Source organism: Acinonyx jubatus, chromosome C1 (assembly GCF_027475565.1).
Source record: "Acinonyx jubatus isolate Ajub_Pintada_27869175 chromosome C1, VMU_Ajub_asm_v1.0, whole genome shotgun sequence".
NCBI lineage: Eukaryota > Metazoa > Chordata > Mammalia > Carnivora > Felidae > Acinonyx > Acinonyx jubatus.
The window spans coordinates 24747573-24766157 of record NC_069381.1 but is presented as its reverse complement, the minus strand read 5'-3'; the positions used below and the strand labels follow the sequence as shown (position 1 = coordinate 24766157).

At 47.2% G+C, this 18585-nt stretch overlaps 1 protein-coding gene and 1 long non-coding RNA gene across 2 annotated transcripts in view; one reads left to right on the top strand and one right to left on the bottom strand.

The window, feature by feature from the left end:
- The first annotated feature begins 3332 nt into the window (after positions 1-3332).
- LOC113599436 (uncharacterized) lies at positions 3333-12554 on the top strand. The gene is made up of 3 exons (XR_003420295.2): positions 3333-3785; positions 7203-11823; positions 12427-12554. It is a non-coding gene; the product is annotated as an uncharacterized LOC113599436 (long non-coding RNA).
- Positions 9496-18585, bottom strand: part of AZIN2 (antizyme inhibitor 2) — a 33053-nt gene continuing 23963 nt past the window's right edge. Inside the window, 2 exon segments of the mRNA XM_015070275.3 lie at positions 9496-9995; positions 12625-12839. Of these exon segments, the coding sequence (XP_014925761.3) occupies positions 9857-9995; positions 12625-12839 (354 nt within the window). The 3' untranslated portion in view covers positions 9496-9856.

Sequence of the window (18585 nt, the reverse complement as noted above, 5' to 3'; positions counted from 1 at the left end):
AATAATAATCAGGAGGACTTTCCTTATGTGGGTCCTCTTGTGTCCCCCCTGGTCCTAGCTCCGTCTTCTGTGTCCCCCAGACAAGAATGGCCTCCTTTTCATAGGATGGCCTTTTAAAGATCCAAGGACACCTTCCCATTCTTCAGCTGAATAAACTAAGGCAGTAGTACTGGATTCCTCTGCTGCCTAAGCACCTTAGCGGACGCGAGAAAAGAGGAGTCAGCCCGGGTTTGAATCCTGGCCTTGCCACTTTCCAGCTGGGTGATCTGAGGCAAGACATTTCACCTCCCTAGCCTCAGTTTTCCTGTCTGAGAAATGGGAATGATACTATCTATCCTTACTCTGAGGGCCAAATGGGTCAATCTAATATTAATACATAGTGAGAGCTAGAATTTGTTGAGGGACTGTCACACGCCAGGTGTTGTCTTACTGGGCTGGCCCATTCTTGTTGGGAAACACGTCAACAGCATGAAGACCTGGCAGCATGCAGACCTGGGTTCAAATCCTACCTCTGCCCCTTACTAACTCAGACAAGCCAACCTCTGCATCTCAGCTTCTCCACCTGGTGGGGGGGGGGGGAATATCACGGGCAGCTTGTCAGGTTGGATAAAACAAGGCATATAAAGCACGTGGTGTTATTAACATCGCTTCTCTCCCCTAATAGTCCACAACCGTGTACCAAGTACCATATACTTCTAAGTGTAAACCTCTGGGGGAAAGGAACTATTGGCTCCTTGCCCAAGGCCACTCAGTCTTTGCCTCCAAGTCTATTCTTGCCTCCTCCAGACCTGGGACCCCAATATTCTGTGGGCACAGCTACCAAGGACAGGGGCACTGCCTGCCCCTGGGAGCAGTCTGCTACCCCTGCCCTGACTTCTCATTCCCTTTGGCCACACGTGGGTGGCTTGCAGGCTGCAGTGATCATTGTCCCAGCCCTGTTCTCCTCATCCACTCTGCTGATCTTCAGCTGCATGTTATGGAAGACATGCTCCCAGTGGTCTTGGGCCGCCCACCCCAGCCCACCGACCCCGTCAGGGGCCCAGGTAAGCCACTGAAGGGCCAAAAGACTGAGGAGTTTCCATTTCTGTTTTATTCTCAGTCTCCTTGTGCATAACACTCGGGAAAAGCCCTATCAAATCTGCATTGCCCAAAGGTGTGATATATGTGACCCTTAAGAGAAGAAATCCTCTCATGAGAAGAAACCATGTTGTATGGCCTCATAGTCTCCTGTGCCCTTGTCCAGGTTCTGTTGGACATTACTCACAAACCCTCAGGTCAGGAAGCCCATTCTGCAGCCCCTGTAACTGTGGCTCTGGGTGACTATGAGACCAAGGCTGCCCTTGGCCACATGCTTCCCACTATCTCTCTGGGAACCCCCCTTCTCTGGCCTGGGGGGAGGGTCTCCACAGGGAACCTCACCAAGGGCAGGAAGTCCTTCTCCAGGGACTGGATGAGAGCATACCTGGTTTCATCCCAACTGGGCACTGGCTTATCAGATTATCCAAGGCTTAGTGTACTTGGAATTTTCCACTTGTCATATCTTAAAACACCCACCTCACCTTTGCTTTCCTGAGGTCATGTAGTTTCTGCTTATTACATGGTTCTTCTGGGGAACATGGCCTAAGCCCCTGACAGGCAAAGCCTGGATGGCATGGAAATTGCCAGGGCCCTGAACCCCTGTCCAACCTGGAGCCTCTCCTCTATCTTACCCACTGCCTGAGCTCTGGGATTCAGAGGAGCAACAAAAAGAGGGAGTGGGTCTCACACACCTAATACAAAAGCCCAGAATTCTCACCACTGCCCTAAGATCTCAAACATTTGCTCTGTCCGCCAGCCACAGATTCACGGCTCCTTCCACCCATCCAATGATACCCAGGTGTGCTGGGTGCTGGGTTCTTAATGATAAATGAGATCCAGACTAGTAATCTAGTGCTTGGAACAGAACAATGACAATGAGAAGGCTTGGATGGGGTACAGGAGTTTGTGGAAGCATAGGGAAGAGGCCATTAACCAGACAGGGAAGGAGAGTTAAGGGAATTTCCAAGAAGTGGCATCTGAACCAAGGACTGAAGAATGACTAGCAGCTTGCTGGAAGAAAGGTGGAAGAGGATAGTATAGGAGGCAAAAACGGAAAGTACAGTGTAGGAGTTGGCAAAATATGACCCACTACCTGGTTTTACAAATAAAGTTTTATTGAAACATAGTCATATATCCGTTCACTTATGTATTGTCTCTGATTGCTTTTGCTGTACACAGCAGAGTGGAACAGTTGTAACAGAGATAGTATGGCTTGTAACGCATAAGATACTTACTATCTGGCCCTTAACAGAAAAAGTTTGCTGACTCCTAGAGGTTACAGAACTCAGACTGCCCTTTAGGAATATAAAGGCTGGAGGGTAGAGGGAGGAAATGGAGAGCAAGCAGCTCACAAAGAGTCCTTAATGGATTGACCCAGGAATAGACATACCTGATTTAAACTATCTATTCAGATTCTCTCTTCCTAGGAATTTGAACTGTGGCATATAAGACCCAGAAATAGAGCTGATTCACAATAACGTCTGCGAACCTCTGCTGCTGAGGCCCCAACCTGACTTCACTAGTTACTATCTGTGCTAGCCAAGCTACTTCCTATCTAAGCCTTGGTCTCCTAGCTTGTAAATGGAAATAACTTAAATGGTTTCTATGGTTAGCAAGTCAGGTGCAGTTCTAAGCGCTTTAAATGATCATTAATTTAATCCTTAGAACAACGGTATGAGGTAAGGACAATTATGCCATTTCACAGACGCAGAAACTGTGGCACAAAATGTGAACCTGCCCCAGGAAACAGGCAAGAACAGACAGAACCAGGATTACAACACAGGCAGCGAGGGGTCGGAACCTGTCAAAGTAACTTGACAGGCTTGCGCGGATGAAATGAAATAAAGCGAGCGAGGGGCGAGGGCGGGGCATGGCACACAGTAAGCACTCTATTCTTTCAAAATGTAAAATCACTTTGGCCTCCAGCTCAAGATTTCGTTCAAAGCCCCTGTTTTTCTGCGTGAACTCATCACGTGTCTCTCTCGGGTACGAAACGGGCAGGCATAGAGGAAATTTGAAGACAAGCCTCCTGGCACCCTACTGACCCCGGGTCCTTTTACTCGAGGACCCTCCCACTTTGTAAAGCGAGGCGGAAGTAGCTGGGCGGGGGGGGGGGGGTAACATGCCCACTTCCGGTGTTACTTTGAGCCTTTCTAGCCCGGCGGAGACCAGGTCGCCGCCTTCCCACGCCGCTTTCGTCCCGGCCTGACCCCTTTCCTGTGGGAGCCCCGCCCACGGCAAAGGTTTGGTTTTTCATTGGTGGAGGCTGGTAGCAGCGTCCGTCTTTCAACCAATGGACTCCGCTCTCTCTTCCCTTTGGTGAAGTCGGCTTCTCCTCCGGGCCGGCAGAGGGCGCGATAGCACGGGGCTCGAAGCCTAGGAGGCTCTCTGGCACGGAAGTGACATCACGCCACCGGAAATCCGCGGCCGCCGCGGTTGGGAGCCGTGCGTTCGGTGTTCCGTGAAGCCTTGGCGGAATCGTTTCCGCCCTCGGCTGGTGCTAAGTGAGAAAACCGAGCTCCTGCAGGCAGGCCCTTGCACGTATTCACTCAGCGAGAAACTCTCCTGAGACCAGCGCGCTCCCACACGGCTCAGCGGAGGGACAGCCCCTATGGGAGCATTCCTCCGCCTGGGGGGCCGCCCGAGGCTGGTCTCCCAGAAATACCCCCTTTCACAGATGGGGAAAACGAAACCCAGAGAGGGACAGGGTAAGGTTACCAGTTTTAGCAAATACAATGCAAGACGCCCAGTTAGAGCTGAATTTCAGATAAACAAGTGACGTTTTTCTGTAAGAGTATCCCAAATACTGCACGGGATAATCGTTTACTAAAAAAGCGTCCGTCGTTTGTCTGAATTCAGGTTTATCTGGCAGTCCTAGGCCAAGGCCACCTAGCTAAGTGGAGGAGCAGAAAGAGCTCTTGTGGCACCGTGTGTGCCTTCCTTCCCAAGGACCCTCCCTCTGCAGGGTCCTGGCTGCTCTTCTGGAGCTGAGCCGAAGGGGCTAGATGCCCACCCGCCCCGCCCTCCATGACTAGTTTATTCAAAAGACGCTAAACACCTAGCCTACAGGCACAAATCCAGTCTCCAAGTGACGCTGGCAATTAAGAGATACTCCATATCTTTGTGGGGTTAACAGATTGGCAAGAAGAAAAAGTAGACAAAAATTACCTTGTGATCAACCGCTCTTTAGTATGATTAGATAGAGGATACTATGAATGCTTACACAGCAGTACGTAACCAAGGCACAGAGGAGGAGAAAAGCGAGAGGTGCCTACGCTGAGATCTGAAAGATTCCTTCTTTCAGCAGTTATTTATGGAACAGCTATGTATAGGGCACAGTTCTAGGCACTGGGGACAGGGCAGTGAACAAAATAAATCTGTGCCTTTAAGAGCCGAATTCCAAATAGACGGTATAGTATGTCAGGAGGTGAGCTATGGGGCGGGGTGGGGGAAGGGGAAGGGTACCAAGAGATAACAAAATGCTGGGGTGGGAATGTTAGTTTTTAAAGAGTGGTGGTGAGCAAGGCTTCACTGAGAAGGTAACATTTGAGCGAAGACCTGAAGGAGGGGGAGAAAGAGATCATGGAGCTCTTTGGGGCTGTAAAGAAATGGTGCCTGGCATGTCAGAGGAACAGAAATAAAGGAAATGGTGTATTATCTCCAATAGGATAGCTTCCTAAGGATATTCAGGGACAATCCTGATGTGGGGTTGTTTTGTTTTTTGTTTTGGTTTTGTTTTGTTTACCTAAAATAATGCCTTTAGGATCTAATTCTTATAAAATGTGACCTCACCTAACATGGACAGGGGGCTATTTTGTAGAGGGTATTCAAAAAGGCCTTTCCAAGGTGGTGACATTTAAGGTGACCCTTTAAAATGAGAATGAGTCAGCCCAGGAGAAGCAGAAGGAACAGCAAGGGCAAAGGCCTGGAGGCAGGAAAGAACCCTGTAATTGTGAGGAACTAAAAAGAGGCCAGGAGGCTGGAGCGTGGTGAAAGCAGAGTGGCAGATGAGATTGGTGAGGTAGGCAGAGATCTGAGCCAATTTTGCTTTTATTGGCATCACAGTGGGGATTGACTGAGGGATTTCAACAGAGGACTGACAAGATCAGATTCAGATTTCAGAAAGATACCTCTGACTGCTAGGAAGCTGCATCGAATCATTTTGCTGGTTGAATTTATACAGGTTTAGCTGCTTGCTCCAGAGGTGCCAGGAAGAGAATTTAAAATGGAGCAGATGGGGCGCCTGGGTGGCGCAGTCGGTGAAGCGTCCGACTTCAGCCAGGTCGCGATCTCGCGGTCCGTGAGTTCGAGCCCCGCATCAGGCTCTGGGCTGATGGCTCAGAGCCTGGAGCCTGTTTCCGATTCTGTGTCTCCCTCTCTCTCTGCCCCTCCCCCGTTCATGCTCTGTCTCTCTCTGTCCCAAAAATAAATAAACGTTGAAAAAAAAAATAAAATGGAGCAGAGTGTTGAGTGGGAACTTCCATCCTGTTGCCTTCCTTGTGGTCCCTTTATAGCTGGAATGAGCTGGCCTGGGCAGGTCTGTTTCCAAGGGGAGGGATGACACCCAGAGAGCCACAGTTTCCCTCTAGGACAAGGGTAGACAGAGGTGACAACTGTGTCCCTTGGACCTCTGTAAGGCTCCCTGGCTGGGCCCTTAACCAGGCTGTCAGGGGAAGGAAGTGCATGCTACCACCAGCCCACCAGGTCTCTTTCCTCTGATCTTTTTGAATATACTTTCAATTATCTTTTCCAAGGTCCTGTCATGCTTCTGTTCCAGAATCATGTGGGGCTCCCTGGTACGGCCTACAGAATTAAGATCAGACTCCTTACTCTCATTCAGGCTTCTCTATGACCACACTGCCCTGTGAGTTCCGTGAGGACTCCTCTGCATCGCCAGAGTCTACTGCAGGGCATGGCCACAGTAAATACTCAAGGAATTTCCTTTCAACATCATTTACTGAGCACCTAATGATGTGCCAGGCCCTGAGCTGGGTGCTTTATACCATTTTCTTACTTAATCCTCACAGTAACCCTTTGAGGGCAATTTGGCAGCCGCATTTTACAAATGAGGAAACATAGACAGGTCAAGTTGCTATGTTTATTCACTTGTCCATATGACATACACTTTTTGAGCACCTAGTTTGTTCTAAGTAATGAAGACCTAGCAGTGAAAAAAATAAAAGTTCTTGCCAAGCTCACATTCTGGAGGAGCTGACAGATGATGCACAGACGAACATGTAAGGGAGTGTGTCGAGTGCTGATAGGTACTGTGAAGAATAAAACCAGTTAAGGGAGAAGAGAGAGCCTGGAAAGTGCCTTTTCCAAAGAGTCATCAGAGAAGCCCTTGCCTGGGGAAAACATTTGAGTAGAACCTGAATGGAGTGAGCCCCACAGATAACCCGGAAAGGTCATTTCAGAGAGAGGGGGCAGTAAATGCAGGCCCAGCATGGGTGCCGTGCGTGGAGTGTTTGAGGAATAGAGGGGCCAGTATGTCTGGGGAGTAGTGAATAAGGGAGGAAAGGGAGCCAGAGAAGAAATTGGACAAGGACTTTAAATGTTATTCTTGATGAAATGGGAATCAGGGGTGACTGGATCCAGTGCTGAGTAGAGTGGACAGTGGAGGGGAAGGAGGGGGCCAGTCCCTGGGTGAGAGGTGACAGCTTGTTCCAGGAGTGGCAGTAGCAGGTCTGTTAAGCTCCCGGAGTAAGTAAGTGAGCTAGTAAGCCCACGGGAGGAGGCACAGATGGATTATGGGGAGGTGTTGAGAGGAGGGTGTCCCTTAGGTGAGGTCCCAGGGCAGGATGGGGTTGGGAGAGGCCACCAGGAAAGTGACCTCTGGGGCAGCCAGCATGGCACGCAGTTTCACTGCCAGTGGCTTGCTTAGGGAGGCACTCAAAGGAGGCAAATGCCTGTGCAGCCCAGGCTCCAGGAGACCCCAGTCAAATTCCCCTGTACAGGCCTGAAAGGCCCTCAACATTCTCCACGTGTTTAATACTTTTCACACGCAAAAAAAGATGGAAATGACAAAAACAACTGAAAAGAAATGGCTGTTTATTACCAAGTAAGTCACATCAACTTCTCTGTATAGCTTTCTCAGAAAAGTAAGTTTCACACATTTCTTGCAGCAAATGGAACATGAAACCTTTTGAAAGGCTCCAGTGAGAAATCTGTTCAAACTCCCTGCCAGCTGCTGTCACTTTAAAAGCCACAGACGCATCTCCCCAGTGAACCTGCCTCAGACAAGGTAATGAGTTAGGCCTAGATCTCACTGCAGCCAGCGGTCTTAGCAGGGCATCTGCTGCCCTTGGAAGCAGACACCCGCTTCCAGCAGAAGAACCTATGTTTGCCCTCTCCTTCCCTTTCCTCCAAAAAAGCAGGAGTGGGTCCAGGTCTGCTTGGGCATCAAAACAGAAGTCTCAGAAATGGCCTCATAGACGAGGGCTGAGCCCAGCACGGTAATATGTAAAACCTGGTCGGGGGTGAATAACTAAGGGGCAGTAGAGTGACCCTTTCTGATTGGTCTCTGAATCTCTTGGTGTCCTGTCAGCCTATTTAGTGTCAAAGTATCAAAAAGTAGGCCAAGCCTGGAAAAGATATCTCTGCTTTTGACAAGCACCCAGTTCACTCAGAACACACTGCCTCATTAGATGACCTCAGAGCCACACACAGGACCCAGGACTGGCTGAGATGCTGAGACAGGATGACGAGATATGATATTATGACTTACAATAATAAATGTACATTTTGTTTTCACCCCCATTCCTGGCACAGAGATCCTAAAAATCTTTGGAATTTCCTAAGCGATGAGAGTGACAAAGGTGTCTTTTGCTATATCCTACCCTCAAACTCTGGGGAGGGGAGGAGGCTGGAGATTGAGTTCAATCACCGGTGGCCAATGATTTCATCAGTCCCGTGTAGGTAATGAAGCCTCCATAAAAACCCAAAGGACAGGGTTTGGAGAGCCTCCAGGCTGGTGCGACATGGAGGTGCTGGGAGGGAGGCGCACGCTTTCTCCACACCTTGCCCTGTGCAGCTCTTCCTCTGGCCATTCCTGAGTTACATCCTTTCACAATAAACCAGGAATATAGGAAGTAAAGTGTTTCCCTGAGTTCTGTGACCCATCCTAGAAAATTAATTGAACCCAAGGAAGAGAGTCATTGGGACCTCCAATCTACAGCCTGTCGGTCCAAACACAAGGCACAGCCTGGACTTGGTGATTGGTATCTGAAGTGGGGTGGGGCGGGGGCCGTGAGGAAGTCTTCTAGGACTGAGCCCTTAACCTATGGGATCTGAAGTGATCTCTAAGCAGATAGTGTCAGAATTGAATTGAACTGTGGGATACCCAGCTGGTGTCAGAGAATTGCTTGGCGGTGTGGGGGAGGAAAAAAACAACAACAACCCACATACCAGGCTTACCCAGAGAGAAGCTCAAGTGAAGGTATAAAAACATTATTAATATGTCTGGAACAGACAAATCCATGGGGATGGAAAGTAGATGAGTGACTGCCAGGGGCTGGGGAAGGGGAAAAAGAGGAGTGAATGCTGATGAGCACAGGGTTCCTTTTTGAGGTAATATACATGTTCTGGGATCGGACAGTAGTGATGGTTGTACAAACTCCGTGAATTATACTAAAAACCACTGAATTCCGTGCTTTGAAAGGGTGGATTTTAAGGCACGTGAATTACATTTTAATGGTTTTTAATTGCGGAAGAAAAATCTTTTGAATCCCCTGTAGCAGCGAGGGGAACTCTAAATCTGAACTCCTTTGCTAAGCAACTCACATACCCCAGGTGCATAGCCTGGGACCCTAGCAGTGTGAAGGAGGCTTTATCCTGATGATAGACTTCCAGTCGAGAAGACGTCACTCTCAGGGCCCCTGGCACTGGATGTGGCAGTGCCCCGGGGCCACCCTGTTATGGCAGTTACTGCCTGAGTAAGTGACACCAACCTCCATGTATTTGTATTACTCCTACTGCCTTGCAGACCTGCAAGGAGAGTAAGGGTGCAGGTCTCCTCAAGACCTCTCAAACACCCATCTCTTGGCTCTTTATCTTTGGTATGTATTTCCAGAGCCGTGTCAGATATTCAGTTGCCCCTGTGTTGGGCCAGGCCTTAGGCTGGGTATTGGGTTCACATCGAGGCCCCTCACCAGTCAGGAGATGCAGCTCTAGGGCTGAAGGGTGGCAGGCAGCTCTGACCCCTACCTCAACCCTAACAGCTCACTCTTCCTCATGACACCAGGCATCGCAGCCTATGCAGAGGAAGGAGATGAGTCAGAGAAGCTGGGTGCCAGTGGGAGAGACTGCAGCCAGGTCAGGACTGAAGCAGAGGGCATGGGGTCATCAGTGTAGGGTGGGCTAGGCCCTGGCCTAGCCCAGGCTGCTTTGTGAATTGAACTGCTAGATTCCACTGAAGTATTAAAAAAAAAAAAAAAACACCCTAAATATTTATTTGCTTCATATTTACAAAGTAGGAAGGAGACCAAGGGAGACCCCCAAGAACACCCCCACACCTGGCTGACCAGGCCCCTTGCGCTGCAGAGGAGTCAGACACAACTGGAAGGGACAGGATTTATGTTGCATACTTGAACTACAGTGAGTGTAAGACTGGTCCTATTTACAGGGCAGAAACACTACAGGTGGGGCATGGGAGGCAGCAGAGTGAGCACCAGAGTCCTGGCCAAAGGGTGCCCCTGCTCGCCGCCTTCCCCAAGTCTCCCAGAGGCATCTCTGCGGCCCCGCTAGAGTTCTCCAGGGGTGGGGGGGGAACGGGGTCCGCTCACATGATGCTCGCCGGCGTGAAGACAGGGCCCACGCACAAGGTGTCTGTGATCTCCCAGCCACAGGACAGAGGCTTGCACATGCCCTCGGTGTCCTCGTCCTGTTCTGCAGGCAGCAGCTGCCCTCGAAGGGCTTCCCTGCAGGCAAGAGAGGGGCACTGGAGGCAGCCAGCATGGGGCCCACAGGCCAGGGGCTCCGGAAGGCCCCTGCACCAGAAGACCCAGCCCCCTCGGTATAGGGTTCCCACATGGGCCCCAGAGCCCAGCCTAGGGCAGGAGTGGGGCAGGTCTGCTGAACTGTCCCCGCACCGCTCTATTCTCCCCTATGGTCCAGCTCCACAGTAAGGGGAGAGGAACCCACATTTATTGAGCACTCACACTATATGCCAGACGTTGTGCCAGGCACTTTACTTACAGTGTCTAATTGTATCCTCCCCCAAATCATATAAGCGCAGCATTACTATCCCCATTTTACCGGTAAGGAAGTTGAGACCCAGAGAGAAGTGACCTGCACAAGGTCACATCCTTAGAAGGTGGTAAAACTAGGATTCAACCCAACTGTTTCCATCTAAATCCCACAATCTTTATAGCCCAGGCTTAGGACTTTAAAGAATAAAATCATCTCCTGCCCCCTCTCAAAATCCCTACGAGCCTACCTACCCAGGTTGATAAATGGCTCTACCATCTGACCAGCTGCTCAGCCACAAGTTGGGAATCTTGTTCTCACACCCAGTCCATCCCTGCCAAACCCAGCTCCAGAATTCCCTCACAGGCAGCCATCTCTCTCCATTCCCAGTGCTGCCACCATCTCCAGCCGGGGCTACACGGCCTCCCTGCTCTGCTCCTGCCACCACACGATTCAGGCCCAGGTTGGTCTTTCCAGGAGGCAAATTCCTGTCCTTGAGTCATCAGCAGCTTCTGTTTGCTCTCAGACGCTGCCCAGCCCAGTCTCCCACCTGCAGGAGGGCCTCCCTCTTTGCTGATGTGTGCAGTTGGTGATCAGGCTGTTCCCTTCTGGCGGAAGGCTCCCCAGGCCAAGCACCCTCTGTCTGTCTCCTCATCGCTCGAAACGGATTGGCCCAGTTTCTTAAAAAGTATCAGTGGCTCTCTACTGCCTTCCAGATCAAGTCCAACCTGGACCTGCAAGGCCCTCCTCCATCCAGTCTTCCGCACAGGCCACTCCAGTCAGGCACAACTACTTGCAGCTCTGTGAATGGGCTGGACTCAAGCCCCCACATCTCTCAGCCCAGACTGCTCCCTTTCAGCTTTCCCGCGCCTGGCTGCCTCCTCCGTACCCATCAGCCCTGACCACCCCTCCCCAGTCTGCCGTCTCTCACTCCCCAGTACCTTTCTGCCCTCTGTGCCAGTGTCCACGTGTGCAGGTCACCATGCTGTCTGAGGTGCTCTTTTCCCCCCAGGGCCCAGCACAGAGCCAGGCTTGAAAGCAGGATGTTTTGCCGGGATTTCTTTGATATGGGGAATTTTTCGGCATGGTCATTTTAATACATCAAAATTTTTTGTTTCTAGTAATGAAGAAACTGACTCCCCACAACCTCCTCTGTTTGCTTAAGGTGGAGCTGGGATGGGATAAGGAGGCCTGTGTGGTAGATTTTTTAAGTTTGTTTCAGGCCTTGTCACAATATCCCTGAGGTCACAATGGCTGCATCAGTCCATCCTGTGTCCTTGCGGGGAGGAGGTACAACCAAGGACTGTTGACTGGATGAATGAAATGTGACTTTGATGCTGCGCCCCATCAAGCGGGGGTTGCTACATTGTTGGGGGGAGGGGGTCCCTCAAGCATCTAGTGTGTCCCCCAGGACACAGGCAGCACTCACTCCTGAGGCCCAACATGGAAGTCCCCCCAACTGCTCCTGCCTCCCCAGGCATCTCCCAGCCCCGAAAGGGGGCTCTTCACCACTGACCAGAACTCTCTGTGATAGCACGGATCCTGCAGAGTTGTGTGCAGGTGAGAGGAAATAATCATATGATTCCTGACCTAAGGCCTGACAGGCTCAACAAACGTGACTTCTGTCTGCCTTGTGCCCCCCTTGCCACCCTGAATCCCGGCACTGGCCCGGTGAGGCAAGCAGGGCTAGTGTGTGCATTTCCTGTGAGGCTCGGCCAGCAGGCAAGTCGTTCCCGGGCCACAGAGCAGCCACCCAACTGGTCTGCTCAGTCCACATCTGCCCTTGTCCTCCCTTATTCCCCCCCGAGTAGCCACCGTGGTCTTTCTAAAATCCAAACCTGACCACGTCACTCCCCTGCTTCAAATCAGTCCATGCTTTGCACTGCTCAAAGCCTTTCACTCGGCTTTCAAGGCCCTTCCCAGATCCAGCCCTGCTCCCTCTCCAGCCACAGCCAGCCTCAGTTTCTTGAAGGCAGCATGCTCACTCCCTGTTCCTTCTGCCTGGAGCCCCCTACTGCCTCCTGCTGGCTAACTCCCACTCATTTACCATCTTCTTTCCTTTGGGGAAGTCGGTCTGGGCATCAGGGAGGGTTCTCAGGTTCCACAGCCCAGCCTCGCCCCCCGGTATTATGAGGAGTGCCTGTCTACCTGTGTCTCTCACAGGGTGCTGAGCTCCTCAGGGGAGGCTCCATCTCATTCATGGCCATGGCAAGGTGCCAAGTGCAGGCCTCACTTGGAATCAGCAGCCAAGAGCTACTTGTCAAGCTGGATTACATGCAAGCCAGTCTCAATTCTCAGATGTACCCCCTTTCCCTACCTGTTCCCTTCTCCTCCCCGACCCCCTTCTCAGGGCCCCCTTACCAGGCCACCCGGGACATGGCATACGTGACTCGGCATGTCTGGGCCCCCTCAAGGAGGGAACCCATGCCCACAGTGTAGGCGCCCATGTTCTCAAAGACCAGCCAGTCCCCTACGTGTAGTTGCGGCAGCCACAGGCCCTCAGCTATGCAGTCACAGCCATCGACCACAGGGCCCCACAGGCTGCTGCTGTACAGGGGCTGCTCCATGGATGATTTCTGCAGGAGACAGGGATAGTCACATTGAGCGCAGCCTTAGCATTCCTCCCTCAAAAGCTTTCCATGGCTCCCATAACCAGTTCAGTAAAGACTGGATGGGCACATAAGGCCCTCCAGCTTCTCTGCGCTCATTGCCTTATACATTCTGAAACCACAATGCCTGGTCTTAAAGCCAGCCTCCAAGACTTACTAGCTGTGTGACCTTGGGCAAGGTACTTAATCCCTCTGTGCCTCAGTTTGCTCATTTGTAAAATGGGAATAATTGTAGTACCTATCTCCTAGGGTTACTGAAAGGATAAGTGAGCATATGTAGAGCATTCATAACAGTATCTGGCACATGACAAGGGCCCAGTAAGGTAGCGCTATCATTATTGTTATTGTTATCACGTCCTCGCTTTAGTCTTCACTGGCATATCTGCCGCTTTCCGAACCTCTGTAGCTCTTCCCCCTTCCTCAAATCCACTTTGACCTCTGGGCCCAGCCCTGGGGCTCCCTTTTCTATGAAGGCCTCCCAGTTGCTCTCATTTCCATGCCAGGCCCCATCGGAGAAGCCAGAAGTACATAGGTGAGTAGAACCCACCCTCTCTTGGGCTCTCAGACAGGGGAGGAAGATGGGCCTCCAACAGATAATCACAGGGTGGCCTGGCAGAGGTCACAGAGGACCCCATAGGGTAGACAGAAATTCCTCCCATTCAGGAAAACTGAGGCTCTGAGAGATTGAGTGGCTTGCCCAAAGACACAACCACCAATTACATAAAATGTTTTTTCTTAAATGACTGAAAAATCCAGGAAAGAACTCTGTAACACAGACCATTTGCTGACAACCAGTGCAATTTGTCACAGTGTGGGATCCTGCCAGGCAGGTCCTAGGAGGAGAAGTCATGACCGAAAGATGGATGTGAGCAAACCCTGACTGCCTTTTAGTCCCCTTGTCCATCCCTGCTGTGCCATGTTCCAGTCACTCCAGTTGCCCTGGGCTCCCAGGGAAACCCTGTTTCCCTTCCCCCAGCCCCAGCACACCCCATGATGTTCCCTGAGGAACGCCACCAACTCCTAATTTTCCTTCAGATCTCAGCTACAATGGCTTCGTGAAAGTCTTTGCTAAAGCTCCATGCTCCACCCACAAACTTTGCCTTCATGGCCTTTGTCAAAATTTATAATTAGGTATTTGTGAAATGTATCTGCTCAGGCCTGTCTTCCCTGTCAGACTATAAGTTCCATGACCCCAGAGATCATGAATGACCTCCTTGTTCACCCCACTGTCTCCTCCATGCCTAGCAATATAGTAGGTGCTTTTATGAATAATATCTTTTAAATGAATGAATGAAGGGGCTCCTGGGTGGCTCAGTCGGTTGGGCGTCCGACTTCAGCTCAGGTCATGATCTCGCGGTCCATGAGTTCGAGCCCCGTGTCGGGCTCTGTGCTGACAGCTCAGAGCCTGGTGCCTGTTTTGGATTCTGTGTCTCCCTCTCTCTGACCCTCCCCCGTTCATGCTCTGTCTCTCTCTGTCTCAAAAATAAACATTAAGAAAGAAAAAAATTAAAATAAATAAAATGAATGAATGAATGAATAGCAAATATGAGTGGTGAGAAAGGGAAGGAAGGAAGGAGAGAGAAAGGGAGAGAAAGAAAGGAGGGAAGGGAGGAATAGAAGCCATCCAGAGTCTAGAAGGAGGTAGTAGAGAAGACCAATGAGGAAAAAGAAAAGGTGCTTCAATTCCTTAGCCAGCAGCAGGAATGCATAAAATTGAGAAAGAAAAGCCATAGATTCCATAGGCAGAAAAAATATTCATGTATATGAGAAGTTAGTAAGCCATTAGTCTCATCAATAAAGAAAAACATGCACATATTAAAAGTCAGAAATTCAAACTATCCTATATTCATTAATTGATCCATTCAACAAATACTTATTGAACACCTACTATGTGCCAGGCTCTGATCTAGGGGCTGGGAAGTTCATATTCTAAAAAAGGGAGACAAATATATCCTTGTTCATATAACTTAATGTTCTTGTTTATGAGCTTTTTGTTAATAAGTAAAATTGATCTCAATTGCTCTGAAGTATTTCCCTTAGCTCCACTTCTTAAAAAACATTAAGCTAATTTCTAAAGCTTTTGGGGGGAAATTCTATATATGAATCTATGAGGATCCTGAGAAAAGAGGTTCCAAAGGTTCTTTCACAATAAAGTAAAAAGAAAAGACACACTTGCATTATAATGAGTTCTCTTCTTATTAGTGGCATAAGTAAAAAATCAGTGGGGAAAAAAATTAACTTCGCAGGGAATAATGCAAAGCTATCCTTTTGCCATTTAAAGCCATTTTTTTAGGGGCACCTGGGTGGCTCAGTCAGGTGAGCATCCAACTCTTGGCTTCAGCCCAGGTCATGATCTCCTGGTTTGTGAGTTCAAGCTCCACGTCAGGCTCTGCACTATCAGTGTCGTCCAAGAGCCTGTTTGGAATTCTCTCTCCCTCTCTGACCCCACCCGGCTTGTGCTCTCTCTCTCTCTCTCTCTTGCTCTCAAAATAACTTAAAAAAATTTTTAAGCCATTAAAAAAAAAAAAAGAAACAAAAAGTGCAAAATAAATATTCCAAAAGCATGTGGCAACACACTTGTTAAGTCCTCGCTCTTTTTATGAGTCTGGAAACTGAGTGGAAATGGACAAGCACCTGTAAAAATATCAGCTGCCCAATATGCTACGAGGCCCCCCTCTGTGAGAGGGCAGAGCATGCCCACCACTACTTGACAGCTCATCTGAGAGGCAGCTGCAATTCCCATTTTACAGATAGGAAAAGTCAGAGAGTGGAAGTGACCTGCTGCAGATTCTGGAGGATGTTAGTAGCAGAACTCCGAGTGGTCCTGGACAAGGGGCCTCCTAGCTGCACCAATGGGCTGCCTTCCTCAAAGAGGCCCAATAAGTAAGTGGATCCACAGAAGAAATAAGATCAAACACTTAAAATGTTTAGTGGCCCTGATGGAGTCCTCACATAATTCCCCAACTTTTAAAGAATGAATCAATAATCCCTATTCTACATAAAGTACACAAAAATATTTTAAAAGGAAAAAAATGGAACGAACAAGAGCAGCACACAAAAAGGGGAAAAAGCAGAACAAAAACATATGGTCACAATTTAACTTATGAACATACAGGAAAATCTGAAATGAAACCGTAACTAACCAAATCTGCCCTCCTAGTCAAAGAATCACCTTCAGTGATTTCCTTCAATATGGAACAATATAGACAATTTGCCTCTGTATGAAAGGCAGGGACAATATGAGCAAGGCGAACACTGACTTCATCATAATATGGAAAATATAGATCTACAATTGAAATCTAATTTTCCTAGTACATGTCAGTATGGCATTCAATAGCCTATACCGTCTATTCTTGATTAAAACTACAGACAAAACAAAATCAAACCCCACAATGCAGAGAAACTATTTAAAATAAAGAGGCAACTCTAACTTAATGGAAATACATTAGAATGGCCTCATTTCAGAACCAGAAGCAACCTTAGTAATTAAGTTCAGCCCTTCATTTTTCAGATGAAGAAACCAGAGAAACAGGCTGAGATTAAGGTCAGTTACTTAGCCAGTATATGGTAAAGTCAGGACCCATGTCTTCTGACTCCAAGTCTGAAGCTTTCTGTCACCATTCCTATCTTATATATCATCTAATAGCCATTAGGAAAAAAATATTTTAAAAGGTATAGTATATAGAAAATGAAAAAAAATAAAATATCACATTGCAGATAACATGTTTGCTTACCTGGAAGATCCAAAGGGAAGGAGGTAATTTATTAGAGGAAATGAAGGAGTCTCGGCATGCAAGCCATTATCTCAGCTCAAAAACACAGGGAAATGTTTCCATTCACAATAGTAATGAAAGCATTACATTATTAAATTCTTGGATGTACTTGGGCCACAATAACTTATTCAAAGAAAATAATAAAACCTTAATGAGAGAAATAAAATACAAGAGCTCTACACTCTCTTAACTGGAAAAACTTAGTAAAGCAAAAAAGAGAATTCTTCCCAATTTAATAGATTAAGTAGACTACTACTAATTAAAACCCCTAAGATATTTTTCTGAATGTTAGACATGGCATGATAAAAGAATAAATGTGAGCCTATCAAAGAATACTAATAAGCAATAATGATAGACTCAATTTTGTTAAATATTTAATTCCTACAAAAGAATATTGATACCATGTGTAAGATGTAAAGAAAAATAATAAAATTAATATCTGTGTATCCACCACCAGCTAAAGAAATATAAAATTTCTAATATCTTTGAAACTCCCGCGTGGCCCACCCAGTGACATGCCACTTCCCTAACCCCTCCGGAAGTAACCATTATCCTGAATTTTGTTTTCATTATTCTCTTGCTTTGTTTTCCACAAGCATAGTATTTAGTTTTGTACACTTCTGAAATTTATGTAAACGAAATTATAGAGTATATAATCTCTGCAACTTGCTTTTTTTGTTGTTGAAACTTACACTCCCAAGATTCAGCCAACTAATATATAGATATAGATATAGATATAGATATAGATATAGATATAGATATAGATATATACAGGTGTGTGTGTGTGTGTATATATATATATATATATATATATATATATATATATAGCCATAACTCACAATATGCTGCATAGAATCCATTATATGGAATACACGGTAATTTGTTTATCTATTACCCTGCCAACAAACATTAATGTTGTTTCCAATGTTTTATATTATAAAAATTGCTCCTGTGAACATTCTTGTATTTTTCCCCAAATACATATGGGAACTTGCTGGAAGATACGTTATACACACGTCTAACTTTACCTGAGTAATGCCAACTTGTTTCCCAAAGTAGAAATACCAACTCCTACCTGTCAGTGTCTAAGAGATCCAACTACTCTATACCCTCACCAACTTTTGATATTGTCATGCTTTGTGTTTTTCTAATCTAGTCAGTAGAAAATGGTGTCTCCTCATTTGTATTTCCTTGATTACCAAGGAGGTAGAGCACTTTTTCATTTTCTATTTGGATTTCCTCTTCTGGGAAATGCCTGTTAAAGTCTTTTTGCCTTATTTCTGTTGCTTTCTATTTTGTATTGCTTTTCTTATTTTCTTAAGATTCTTACATAAGAATCCTCCATATATTCTGTCTACTAATCCCTTATCAGTTTATATATGTGTTTCCATATTTTCTTACAGAGTGTGATTGCCTCTTTCCTTTTGCTAACAGATGAACAGAAGCTCTTCATTTTAGTGTAGACAAACATCAGTTTCTTCCTTTTTGGTTTTTAAGAGATTTTTCACTGTTCTTCCTTGTTTCAAGGTCAGACAGATATTCTCCTATTTTGATATCTGGGATTTATATTCACATGTGCTGTGAGATAGGGATTCAATTTCATTTTTTGCATGTGGACGATCAGGTGTCCCAGCATCATATATTAAACAATCCCCAGTGATCTTCTTTGCAAGCCCTATCAAAAATCAAGTTTCTAATATATATGGGTCTTTCCTGTGCTCTCAACTATGGTTTTTTGCCTAATTTTTTTATGCTGGTGTCCAAACTAAATCATTTTAATTATCACCAGTGTTGGTAATTACATTATATAGTTATCTAGATATTATATATTTCTATTATATACATTATCCATTATATTACCTATTTTTATTATTTTATGGTTACTCTAAACATTTACCTTTTAACATGCATACCTAACTTAAAGTCTAAAGTCTAAAATT